This window comes from Vespula vulgaris, chromosome 12, assembly GCF_905475345.1.
Source record: "Vespula vulgaris chromosome 12, iyVesVulg1.1, whole genome shotgun sequence".
NCBI classification, from domain to species: Eukaryota; Metazoa; Arthropoda; class Insecta; order Hymenoptera; family Vespidae; genus Vespula; species Vespula vulgaris.
Window position 1 is genome coordinate 1,900,001 of NC_066597.1, and position 13,706 is coordinate 1,913,706.

At 33.8% G+C, this 13,706-nt stretch overlaps 1 protein-coding gene across 10 annotated transcripts in view; it reads left to right on the top strand.

Moving 5' to 3' along the window:
• The window catches only part of LOC127068149 (NAD(+) hydrolase sarm1), an 83,000-nt gene that overhangs the window by 61,213 nt on the left and 8,081 nt on the right, over positions 1-13,706 (top strand). For 6 of the 10 annotated variants that reach the window (XR_007782848.1, XR_007782847.1, XR_007782850.1 and 3 more), the window contains 4 exons: positions 5,489-5,623; positions 8,751-8,971; positions 9,244-9,508; positions 10,462-10,629. Coding sequence is in view for 1 of the 10 variants with exons in the window: in XM_051003896.1 (XP_050859853.1) it covers positions 5,489-5,623; positions 8,751-8,971; positions 9,244-9,508; positions 10,462-10,629 (789 nt within the window). In the remaining 9 variants the exon portion in view is untranslated. Of the gene's footprint in view, positions 1-3,073; positions 4,139-5,488; positions 5,624-8,750; positions 8,972-9,243; positions 9,509-10,461; positions 10,630-13,706 lie in introns of those variants that run through there. The other 4 variants (XR_007782853.1, XR_007782852.1, XR_007782851.1 and 1 more) reach the window with 3 other exon arrangements.

Here is a 13,706-nt window from a genome sequence, read left to right on the forward strand (position 1 = left end):
CACACGCACATAGAGATACACACTTATTCTTTGTAAATCCACGAAACGGGTTGATGAGTTCGCGGGATGATTTTAAAAGAAGAGATGCTTCGGGATTCTATTCGTACGGTCTGACGCAAGCGGTTTTTGAAATGTTGCAAACAGGTTAACAAGCATTTCTCGGTAGAGTGCTCGATACTTTGGCTTCTGTCCCCGGTGTTCTAGGAAGCAAATGTTCCTTCGTTCCTTCGTGTTCATTCGTTTCATCGTTCGTTCGTTCCTTCGTTCGTATATTCGTTCGTTCCTTCGACGTAAAATCTAAAGTCATTGGTTGAATTCTTACGTGTACCGGTTTTCTTAATAAGCTGGTTTGTCCTCTTCGATCGTTGCGTAATCCGTCTGATCAATACTTTTACAAGAGTCTCCTTGGTTTATATTAAGCTTGGAAGATCGATCGATCGATCGATCGATCGATCGATCGATTCAATCGGCAAATATTTGTTCGTAATTATAAAACTTATTTGGAGGTTTAAATATTCAAACGCTAATACCGATACACGTGATACATTTTATTTAATTTATATATATATATATATATATATATATATATATATATATATAAAATATAAATTTGTGACATGTTAATGATTAGTGGATAAGATCGGATGTACTTATGCAATGACATGTTTACTTCATTGCACCAGAATAATCGAATTAAATGACGATTGAATCATTCGGAATTTTTATTGCGAAATACGATAATAAAAATAGCAATGGAGGAATGGCTAGGCTGTTTGACGATTATCCGATTAAATGAAATGAACGGGTAGATCCTGTAACATAATAGGTGATTTTACAAGAGAGAAAGAAAGAGAGATTGAGAGAGAAAGAGAACATTTTTCGAAGCTTATCGAACACTGTTACAACTTCGAAATGCCGTGGAATTCCCTGTCGTCGTCGTTGTCGTCGTCGTCGTCGTCGTCGTCGTCGTGGTCGTCGTCGTCGTCGTCGTCGTTCCAGTAGGTCTCTTTTGAATGTGTGGTATTTGCGTTTATATGCGTTTGTATGCATGCGTGCATGCATGCACATAAACCGTAGGAACTTGTACGAGCGCACGTTCTCTTTGGGTACTCCACAGAAGATCCCTTTGTTCTCTGTGAGCTGTTAAAGCATGCTATAGGTACATACGTACTTACACGCATGTATATATATATATATATATATATATATATATATATATCGCATGTGCTTGGTTATACACATTAAATGTATTATTATAACATGGAAATACGTTTCAAGCATGATAACATTCGCGATATAATATTCGGGAGGGAGATTTGTTTTTAATTTAATATTTAATTCGTCGAGATTATGCACGTTTCGTTAAAATGAAAAATAGTACAGACGTGATTATTAACTGTAAACGTTAATCGATGATGATTGACGTTAATTATCGAAGAATAAATATATATACATATATACATATGTATTATATATACATACGAAGAGATTATTCGAGGCCAATCGAAATCTGGTTTGAAAGATAACATGTAAAAGATAGTGAGAGAGAGAGAGAGAGAGAGAGACAGAAAGAGAGAGATTTTATTATATATAGGACTTCGTGAAGAAACTCAAAAACACGATCGTACACGTACTTACTCACTAACACATACCGATAGTGTCACGAAGAGACGTCTCCGAATCGCCTCTTTGTGTCTGGCAACAGCACAAGACCGCCTACAGCTGTCTGCCAATGCTCTCGGCGACATAGACCCTTGATACGTCCAAGACTCCGATTAAATTACCAAGTGATAACTGTGATCTTTCAGACTTTTCAAAATGAAAAACCTTTAGAAATCGTGAAGAACGAAATTTCTCATCCGGCTCTAGTTGAAGTTTCAATCTTTTCAATTTTTCTTTCCTTTTGTTTTTCTCTTCTTTTCTCATTCAATGGACACCTATTTCACTCAATATTCAAACAAAAATTAATTCGACAGGTAGGATAAAATCGAAGTTCTGTATTCTTTTTTATTTCTCTATCCTTTCATTCATTCTTTTTCTTTGAATCGAACGCACGAATTATTCCGACGATTGAAATATTTGTCTTGATAATAAACTCGAGAGTAAAATCAATTTTATCCACGATTTTATTTTATAGAATTTCTCCATTTGTTCTTTTCGTTAAATACGAGAATTCACGGTGAGAATCGTTACGAACAGTACTGTGAGATTTATTTTATTAAAACGTCGCTGACCCATTAAGGGAGTTTCTTTTTTCTCCCCGACACATTCGTATTTCTCAGTTCCCCTCTTTTTCTTGAAACCTCCCTACCCCTCACTCATCCCTTCTCTCGTACGTATCTCGCACGACTGGAAATCCCGCGTTCGTTCCTCTCACGCTCCCACTTTTCGTGTCTCCTTTCTCTCTCTCTCTCTCTCTCTCTCTCTCTCTCTTTCTCTCTTGCACTCTCCTTTTTTCTGTTTCTCTCTGTCTAACCCTCTCTCTTTCTCTTTCGTTCTATTCCATGAGAAAGACACGTGTACACGTTTTCGAGGACACCCGGTATGCTTTCGCCAAAATTCCACAACATTCGAGCGAGAACCGTCGTTTTCTTAGACACCTTGTTAGACCACATTCCAATCTTTATCCCTTCTTTCCCTTTGCCCAGTCAGCTGGTCGCTCCTTTTTATAAAAGAAAAATGATATACGACGCGTTGCTTCTACGGCAATCTGGCTCTTTAAAAAAACATCTCTTTGATTCACCTTTCTTCCCTCACCACAACATTTTTTTCTTCACCCGTAAACATCGTACATATTTTCGATTATTTTTAATCAAAAAGAATACTAAGGAAATATACTGCAGGAATAAATAAAAAAAGTAGGTCGATCGAAAGGACTCTTTATGTCGTATAAAAAACGAAAACAATCACTCACTCTCTCTCTCTCTCTCTCTTTCTTGCCTGACGATATACAAACTATATAAAAAGATTATACAAAAGAGAGACAGAGAGAGAGAGAGAGAGAGAGGGGGGGATACAAAGAATACCATATATTTCAAGCTAAGAAACACCGTAGGACGTTTATAATCCTTTTCTTAAGATTCAAAGTGGGTCGCCGATAAAACGCTACTTCGTGGAAGGAGGGATCGTGCTTTTTGTTTCTCTTCCCTCTTTTTCCTTTTTCTTTTTCTTTTTTACGAACGTGTTACGCAAGTGTTACAATCCACTACGGTTTCATTCACAAATCTTTTCAGTCGTTCGTCGCAACGTAAAGGATAATTTCTATGAAGTAAAAATCAACGAGAAGAGGGACGGGAAAGAGTTAAAACATTTTCTTTTATTTTCTGTCTTTCTTTTTTTCTTCGTTCGAAGAAGATAAAGCGAAAGAAATTTCTTTAATGTTTATTACTCGAGACAGAGACGACAAAGAGCCAATCGGTCACGTGGGCTCTATTACAAGGAAAACAAAAAGGAATGTTCTTGAAAGAGGCGGGTTTATGCGCGCGCAGCTAACACCACGTGACTATACGATTTCACGAATTCCTTAGTAACGTAAGAGGTCACCAGAGAACGCTGGCGTCGCACGCGTCGCATAGCCAACAAGTATCGAGCATTCAGTATTCCTCCGACCGTCCACGTTGACGCATCGCGAGGTCAACGGCTATTCGTCTCTCTTTCTTTCTTTCTTTCTTATTGTACATGTGTGCACACAGGATAGATAGATATATAGATATATACATCTACATGTGTATATACATATATATGTATATACATGTATATATATATGTATTAACGCGAGTTCTTTCTTTGTGCAATAGAGTTAACATTATACGTTTCTACTAACCGTATACGTAACATCGATCTGTGTGTCTCTCTTTCTCTCTCTTTCTGTCTCTCTCTCTCTCCTCCTCTCCTTCTCTCTCTCTCTCCTTCTCTCTCCTTCTTTCCGTCTATTTTTTCAATCTATATAAGTATTAAAAATCGACCGATCATGGTGATTAATATGAGATGATCTCGACACGAACGTTATTATTCGAATGTCGAGGTTAGGTCGAACATCGTGGTACCGTATCGAAGAAGAAGATATTTCATTCAACGGATTAATTATTTTCCTATTTTACGTGGACCAGAATACTTCGCCGTCTAAATGCGCATTAAAGTAAGTACATATGGTACTTAAAAAACAACAAAAAAAAAGAAAAACAAAACTCTCCCTCTTCTTCCTCCTTCTCCTCCTTCTTTTTATACTCGATAATAAATCCTCATGATTTTGATAGACTGCCAATTGGAATTATTCGATCACGAAGCGTCTTTCCGTATTTTTTTCTCTTCTTTTTCTTTTTCTTTCTTTCTTTTTATTCTATCGAATCGAAAGAAACAGAAGATATTAACGTATCTTATTAGAGGAATTTTGGGGTCAGAGATCGGAATTCCACTGAACGATATACAAACATACATATCCAAAAAGATATGTATATATATATATATATATATATACACTTACAATAATCTTGTTATCAATTTAAATTCATATCTGTATAGGTGTCACATTTATCTAACAATTTTGTTATCGTTTCATTGTAATAAATAAATTAAATAATAACAATATATCGGTTTATTTAAAATTATATTTATATCACGAATCAATCACCCCGTATATACTAATAGTTTCATGAATCGTCGCATTATAATGTCAATGAACGTTTCTTTTAGTAGAACACAAGTATTCTCGTTGTGCATCTTCGTTTGACAGTTTCAATGTGTACGGTAATCGATTGAGAAAGAGAGAGAGAGATAGAGAGAATAGATACTGTATGAAGGGAGTGACTTTATCGACCGTTCAATGTCTATAAAAAAAAATCATGGACGCAAAAGAAGATAGTATTCGAATCGATTAGAAATGCGATTGTGAAAAATATCGATTATTTCTATCGAAAATCGTTCGAGTTTTATATATATATATATATATATATATATATATATATATATATTGTATTAATCCATAAGAAAGATCCGGGTTTGAATGTGACCGCGAGCTTTAAGTTAGATTTTTATTAACTACCACCGACACACACACACACACACACTTACACACAGATCCCACGTGGGTGTTCGGATTTGCATGTTTCACAAGTTTAATGGAGAGTATCGCATTTTGCGCTCTGATAATTTAACTCGAACGTATACCGATACATACGTCGTTAAAGTAAATATCAATCGTTGTATTATTTTATTAAGAGGTGAAAGTGCGATAGAGATGGAGATAGATAAATATATATATACATATATATATATAGAGAGAGAGAGAGAGAGAGGGAGGGAGAGAAAAAGAAAAAGTTCCTTTCGATTAATTTTTTTTTCTTTCGTTTTCTTTTATTCCTTATTAAATCGATCGATCGATCTATATATCTATCGTTGGTTGATATATTTTACGAAATCGTTTTTACGCGTGCAATAATTCCTTTCCACGTTATTGATCGTTTCACGCTCTTGTTATTTATTATTGCAGATGTCGGAGTTCCCAGTGGAGGGGGGAGAAAACGGGGACATGCAAGCGGTCATGGAAAACTTTCAAAAAAAGAACAATCTGGTCACTGGCCGGACCCATGTTTCCCATCATCCACAAGTTACCACTTCATCGCAGGTTGTTTTTTTTTTGTCCTGTTTTTTTTTCTCTCTCTTCTTTCTTTTCCTCATGAAAACGTATCTACGTTACATTATCTAGGCGCTTAAAACGTAAATCGAAGTAAACTCATCGCGATCGTGATCTATATAAGTGGGGAACGTGATCCAAAATTTACAATTTCTTTTTCTTCGTTTATTTATTTATTCCTTTTTTTCTCTCTCGATGATCATCGAATAATGATGATGATGATGATGATAATGATAAAAAAGCGAGAAGATAGGTTTGATTATAATTTAAAATTGTACTTGTGAATTATTAACGCTTGCAAAATTTAATCATTGAAATTAATGATCGATTATTATAATTTAATCGTGAAATACTTAGAAATCGAGTGCAACACCTGTATAAACATTCCAAAGAGCAAGTACGTTTTTTATCTCTCGCTTTTTTATTTTTTTCTTTTTTGTTTTTAAAAGAAAAAAGATCTCTCTCTCTCTCTCTCTCTCTCTCTCTCTCTCTCTCTCTCTCTCTCTCTCTCTCTCTCTCTCTCTCTCTCTGTCTCTCTATCTCTTTTTCTAAAATAAATTTAAAGATGGATCAAATCGTAGCCATGTTTTTTTATGCACCCGGCGCTTAACCAAAAGAGAGAATATATTCTTCTCGTTAAGCCAAAAGTACACACTTTGCCATCGAACTTTCTATTTTAAGATCGCACACGAGTCAAAACGACCTTCACCGTAAGAAGAGTCGCGACGTTTTCTTCGCCTACGTTCACTCTTGACCACTTCTGATTTTCCGAACAATCGATAAACTACCAACTTTCGATATATGTATACAGAGAGAGAAAGAGAGAGAGAACATATATTTAGAATCAACAAATATAGAGCATGATTTTTCTTTCGTAGAAAAATGAAACTTTCTCTAAAGAAATAAAAATCATTGAAAATTAAGATTAATAATTAGAAATATTAAGAATTATTAAGAAAATTCAAATTAATAGAATAAGAAATTTGATATTATTATATTATAATTATTAAATAGAAAAATTAAGATTAATAAAGAAATATATATATATATATATATATATATATATATAACAACAAAAAATAATCATCTATTCGTTTAATGAAACAAATTTTTTTTTATATTACTTATGTCGTATCTAACAATTTTATTCTCTCGATTATCGATTATGCAATAGTGCAGAGTTCGCATGACTATATTACGCCCACCAATTTGTATGTCTCTTTCTCTCTCTCTCTCTCTCTCTCTCTCTTTCTCTTTCTTATCTTCGTACATTAGATTCTTTTATTACATTATATACTCGTATTATAAATATGATTTATTCATCGATTCGTTCTATTCTCCGACGAACATAATATAACGAGTATTTACTATTTCAACTAAATTTATTAATTTTTGAAAGAAAATCTTTCGATCTCGTACTTTGTTTATTTGTTTGTTTGTTTGTTTCTTTTTTCGTTATTTCGTTTTGCTTTTTTGACTTTGTAATTCTCGTTCGTCGAATATTTTCATTGAAAACATTATGAAACGAGACAAGACAAGACGTTTCAATGTTAAAGATCACTTTGAATGTAATCGTATACCCACACATAATTTCACACCCACGCATAATTTTTTTTGTCTTTCTTTTTTTTCTTTTTCTTTTTTTCCAAGTATTGTGGTTCCTACGTACTTCATTCTAGAACACCGTCATATACTTTTCAAGGTTTTCATTCTTACTTCCTCGTACTATTATACATAAACACATACACATATATAAATATATATATAATATATATATATATATATATATATATATATATATATATGATTTTACGAGAACGTTGGCACTTTCTTGTTTTGTTAAACATTACCAACAACTCAATCATTGGTAACAGCTTGTCTAAATTGTTGACTCTTTGGCTACTAACCAAAAGTATCTCCACTTTGTCTTTGATCGCGTTAGAACGTTAGAAATCTTTTATGTACGACAAAAGGAGCATTACAAGTTTTATCAAACATTCTTAACGTAATATCTAGTCTTTAAAAAAAAATGTAAAAAAGAAAAAAAAATAAAAGAACAAAAAAACGATTGAAATTTTTGTTTGCTTTAGAGAATTAAACACACACACACACACACATAGAAACACACTTAATACGAGTTCACATCTAGTATAATGAATTAATCGATCGTTCGTGTTGTAATGAATGAATTATTTGCAATCTCCTGGCACAAGATACGAATAAAATCGTTCTCTCATCTCTTCTCTATTTATAATACTAAAATAATTCCATCTTTATTTAATCGAGTTAACCCGACAATTCGAAGGACTCGGTACTTACTTAAGATATTTTAACTTTTGAACCCTCCTTAAAATACTGTTAGAGGGTTATAATTACACGTACTCGGTTCTGTTCCAAACTCTCTTTCTCTCTTTCTTTAGCTTCTTGAATACTCGAAGTAGAGATTTTCTTCTTCCTGAACTCGAATTCTCTCGTCCGAGACGATATTTAACAGCCTCTCTGCGGTAGCTCTCTTTCCATTGCTCTACATTCCTGTTTTATTTTTCATTTTTAGATCATTCGATATAATGCATTTTGTAAAAAAAGAAAAAAGAAAATACAAAGAATTTTTCATTTTGTTCGATGCAAATCTAAATTTTTATATATATATATATACACGAACGTGTTTAATAATCTTTTCGTTCGTTTCTTCACATTGAAATAAAAGAACATGACTGAGCAAAGGATTATTTAATCTATAAAAATAGAAAACCTACGATGTAATAATAGCAAATGGGATATGGTTCATTGTATGAAATAGTAAACGCGTAGGCACGTAGTTGAAATTTTTGGAAGGATTAGAAACTTCATCGAATTGTTACATATTAAGTAGTAATTTTGAAATCACCGGTTATTTCGTTTAGGATGATTTCGATAGTGATGGATTTTTGGAAACGAAAATTCGAAAAGTCGAGTTCAGGGAGACACTCTAATCGAATAGAAAGAGACACACACACGCGCTCATACTACGCGTATATACATATTAGTTAGATAGAAATGAGTAGTAAGTAGAGAAGAGAGTGTGTGACTCATCTCACGTGGATCTTAAATAGAACGTAAACGACTTTTGACTCGGCAGATGCTGACGACGAATCAGAGCCAGAGCAGCAGTAGCAGCAGTAGCTCGAGCAGGGTGGCCAAATCCTCTCAGAGGATCCTTACGTCGTCCTCGTCGAGTGAAATGAAGGCGAGCTCTATGAAGAGCGATCTGACCGAATTAAAACGTGGCATTTCGGAGATGAAAAATATTTCTACTAATTTCTCACGATTACGTAGCAGCATGGAGAATCTCGTTGACAGGTAAGTCCAATCATTTTTAATTTAAACGATCAATACTTTATTTATTTATTTTTTTTTTCTAATTCATTTCCACGAAAAAAAAAATATATATATACATATGTCGTTCGTTCGTCAATGAAATATATAAATATTCGTGTGTGATATAGAAATTAAAAACAAGAGAAAAAAAAGAAACGAATAGAATATCAATGACGACTGGTTGTTAATTTTGTTCTTTCTCCTTCTCCATTTTATTTCTTATTTTTTCGTAATTTCTTTTTTATATCTTTTAGAGACGGAACCGGCGCCGAAGAAAATGATTTAACCGAGCCACTGGTAACATTCCCAGATCCTGACACACCTCCACCCTCTACGGGAACTGTCACCTTGACAGGAGGTTCGCCGTCTCAGCTGAGTTCTCTCAATTCATTGAACAATCTTCATAATATGAGCCCGCCGATAAATATGCCGAGTATAACGAATATGACGAGTTTACCTGCTGGTCAGGAAACTATGAAATTCGAACAGAAGAAAATGACGAGTGCGTCCAAGACGAAGGTCAGTCCAATGTTTAAGTGCAAAAAGAAAAACGTGAAAAAAAGAAAAAATAAAACAAGTACATACAACGATCACGACGATCATCGTCCTATCGTTTCCGTGAATTAAATTAAGGAGAAAAAAGAAAGTAAAAATAAAAAAAAAATAGATAATGCATCGATCGTGACCTTGTGATAAAATAATAATCGCTTAAAGATCTTCATAGATCATTCTAATGATTTTTGTAAGTTTAACTTTATATATATATATATATATATATATATATATATATATATTCTTTAACTCGGAGCAATTAAATTATTATTTACGTGCCAAGATCTCTCTCTCTCTCTCTCTCTCTCTCTCTCTCTCTCTCTCTTTCTCTCTCTGTCTCACGGAAGGGATCTAATAAGATCTAACATTAGAACTATGGATCTCGATCAGTAGGTGATCATCGGTTCTTAAATCGCACGTGGAATAATCGAGCATAGCAAACGACTCTTTAAGAACGTCGAACGACGAGGCGGAGACTGCGCAATGTTTGGCCCGAGGTGTGGTTTCCTCTATGTAGTCTAGGTCAAGGACTTCGAGTCTTTTTTCTCTCTCTATCGATCTATCTATCTTATTCTCATTCCATCTCTCTCTTTCTCTCTCTTTTTATTTCTTTTTTTCTTTTCTTTTTTCTTCTAACTCACGAGTTGTCACAACCGATCGATCGTATGTATTATCATTCTATTCTTTTGTCCGATCTTCTCTCATTGATCATAATTATGATTACAATGATTATTACGATCATGATCGTACAAATGATTCATGGATATTGTCATTATTAAGATTATAATTTTATCTATCTATTTATCTATCTATCTAACTATTTCTTTATTTCTTTATTTATTTATCTTATTTTTTTTTTTTTACTTATTTATTTATTTATTTATTCTTCTGTTATTTATTTTTCTTTTTTTTTTGTATAGGTCGTTACCGATGGATTTAGTGCTGAAAAGGCAATAGCCAATAGTGCTGAAATGAGAGCATTACAAGCTGGTGACGTTTCTTATAAAGAACAAAGTGCCGCGACCGCGGCAAGAGCTCGCGTAGAATTGGACGGTGTATCTGCGGAAAAGAGGGTAGCTGCCGCCAGAGTAAGTGTACAAATTTAATCATTTTATTTTCTGCGATATCATTTCATAATCTTTTCCAATGCTTTCTCAGTTTATAATGAAAGAATAGAAAATCATGAATGAACAACGAAGATTTAAAATTACGATAGTATCTCTTATTTTCTTTTTCTTTTTTTTTTTCTTTTTTTTTTTTCTTTTTTCCTTTATCATAATTCAACGCATCTTATCACGTTTCGATCTCATCATAATTTTTCAAAAATGTCCAAGGAATAATTCTGATTTTAAATAACAATCGTTTCGTTTCTACGAATAAATATAACGAAAGTTTCTAGCTATTAAATAGTATAAAAAGCGAACGTTAAATTAACGAGTATGTGATTACGTAAAATCTCTTTGAAATCGTTATTGTAAATCGATTAGTTCTCAGTTTCTAATAGATGATATATATATATATATATATATATATATATATATATATATATTTATTTATTTTCGGAAAAGAAAATTTTCTCTAAACTTATACGTACGCACGTATGTAACTACGCGTGTACGAATACGAATAGGTTTATTTTCAATCGAATTGAGCAGTCGTCGAACCTTCTCGCTGAGAAACGATTACACCGGGGTAATGCTTTCGAGCATTGTGTAAGACCTCTTTCAGTCCACGTCAGAGCTTTCCCATCGGTTCTCTATATTTAGATTATTTTAGCCGAATAGTAGTCGGGATTCGTCGGGTACGTGGCTACACTTGAGTCAGCGTCGAAGGAAGCTTTTTGAAACCCAGCCAATGACTTCTCGATTGGTTTATAGATACAAATCTACCTCTGTATATCTGTATACGTCTACGTTAAAGCAATATGATCATTAATAACACTCGTGTTGAATCTCAAGATCTCATTATACCATATCTAACGCATACGTAATTTGTCAGATTTGTTTATTGAGAAAATTCAAAAACGTATCTAATTACACTGATCGAATTTATCTTTTATTATAGGTATTAACGTGGTAAATCTATTATATAAATTAATTACAATGTTTCATCGATTCATTATCTACGATGTTATACTTTCTAAGCACAAGTGGTTTTTAAAATATAGTATGTATATATATATATATATACATACATATATATAGATACAGATAAATGTCGTCATGTTGAGATGATGAATCATATTGCACAGTTTAATTAATCAGAATAGATACTTCTCAATTTTTCCGTAGGATGACGCTAAAATGTAATAACTAATAATATAATTAGAATTTAACATTCGAAGTTTATAAACCAACTAAAACTAAAATCAATTGTACCGAGACGTCTATTGATTTTCTAAAAGAAATTCATTGGAATTTCTTGTTGGTTGGTTGGTCGGTCGGTAGGTGAGTAGGTGCTTGAGCTTTGGGCTTTTCCCGCATTGACCTTGAATATTTAAGCGAAACGATTCTGTCTCTACGGGGGCGTGTTTCCAACCACCACCACTACCACCACCACCACCACCAGTAAACTCCAGTAAGGTTAGGGGTTGAGTATTGAGCGAGAGTGGTCGATAACAGAAAGCTTACAGAGAACGGTAGAACAGTTTGTTCTTGGCGTCGATAGTTTGCGTATGTCGATGGGGCAACGATTTTCAAGGCTTGCACGGGGCCTTTTTCCTGTTTTAAGGACCCGAAATATCACAGTGACCAAACGTATTTTGGGGAACAATGATCGGAGAAAATCTATCGGATTGGTGGTAGGCCTTCTTGTTTACAAAGAAAAATTAATGAAACGATAATTACGATATTCTTTCTTTCGCATTTTTATATTTATCGTGTGTTAGAGAAAGAGAGAGGTACAATGACATCGGACAGAAGACAATTGACATCGATCAGACGTCATTCTTTTTTATCTTCATCGATCGACACGTTTTTTAATTGTTGTAATTGTCGAAATGTGTTAAGTGAAAGATGTATCGTTTCGAATAATATTGCGATAAGGTTTATCCATCGACTATTTAGAATGGTTTAAAGAGATCTTGGGTATGTATCTATCAAGATGGTGTTTAAGATTACGTAAGCCAAGTTCTTGGAAAAAGTCAACTGGTGTTTGCTGAATTTCATTTTCGTTTCTCTCTCTCTCTCTCTCTCTTTTTGTTAAACGTCATAATCCTCCGTGTCCATTCATTAAGGTGGTTGTTTTCTCATGGGTGACGTAATCGTTGTGATTTCAATAAGATTCAAAGGAAATATGCTTGCCAACTAGGTGTAACTGTCACCGATATCTCCCCCTAACTCGAAATAGAACTCGGCCGCGAAATACTTTCGGGTAAATTGCCAACTTCTAACTTCTCTTCTTCGAAATGCTTTCAAGATCCGTGGACGCACGCACGTTCAAGGTTCATTTCGGATCCAGTGGATTGCCAGAAATTTTCATCGCTACTACTTTACCCAACGCGGTTCCTTATACTTGAGTTAGAAGTGGCCCATCTTCTTTAAATCGATCGTACGAGATTATTCCAATTTATTTCATTCGCAGATCATTCTCTGGAATGCTTCGATTTTTTTCATTTTATTAATATTATTATTATTAGTATTATTAATTGTAATAAACGGGTTATTAATATTAGTAATTAGATAATTATATTAGACGGTAATGTTTATTTGATCGATCGATTCAACCGATCATTGCTTCGTGATATTTTATTTAATTATTTATTTATTTATTCACGAATTAATTCATTTATCTGTTAATAATTTAAAGATTTAAACAATGCACTCGTTACGTAATTGGAAGAATTGCAAAAGAAATTTCTCGAGAATATTTCGTTCGATATTAGACGAAGATGTTTAACACAACCTTCGTGATTTTAACAGAATGCGAAAATTATTTTTAACGTTGCAGCGTGACGAATGATAGTTTTCTTTCTTACGTTAGCGCGTGACGTATATTAATGACTTTGTTTGCAAGGACAGCTTACAATCTGTTGTAATGACAGCTTGACGTTGTGAATTTTAAATATCGAACATTGAAAATAGTGTTGAAAACCTGTTGGATGACGTTTCGGAAATGATATTTCAAACGAACGACAAAATACAATGACCGGTCGAAACGTAGTTTA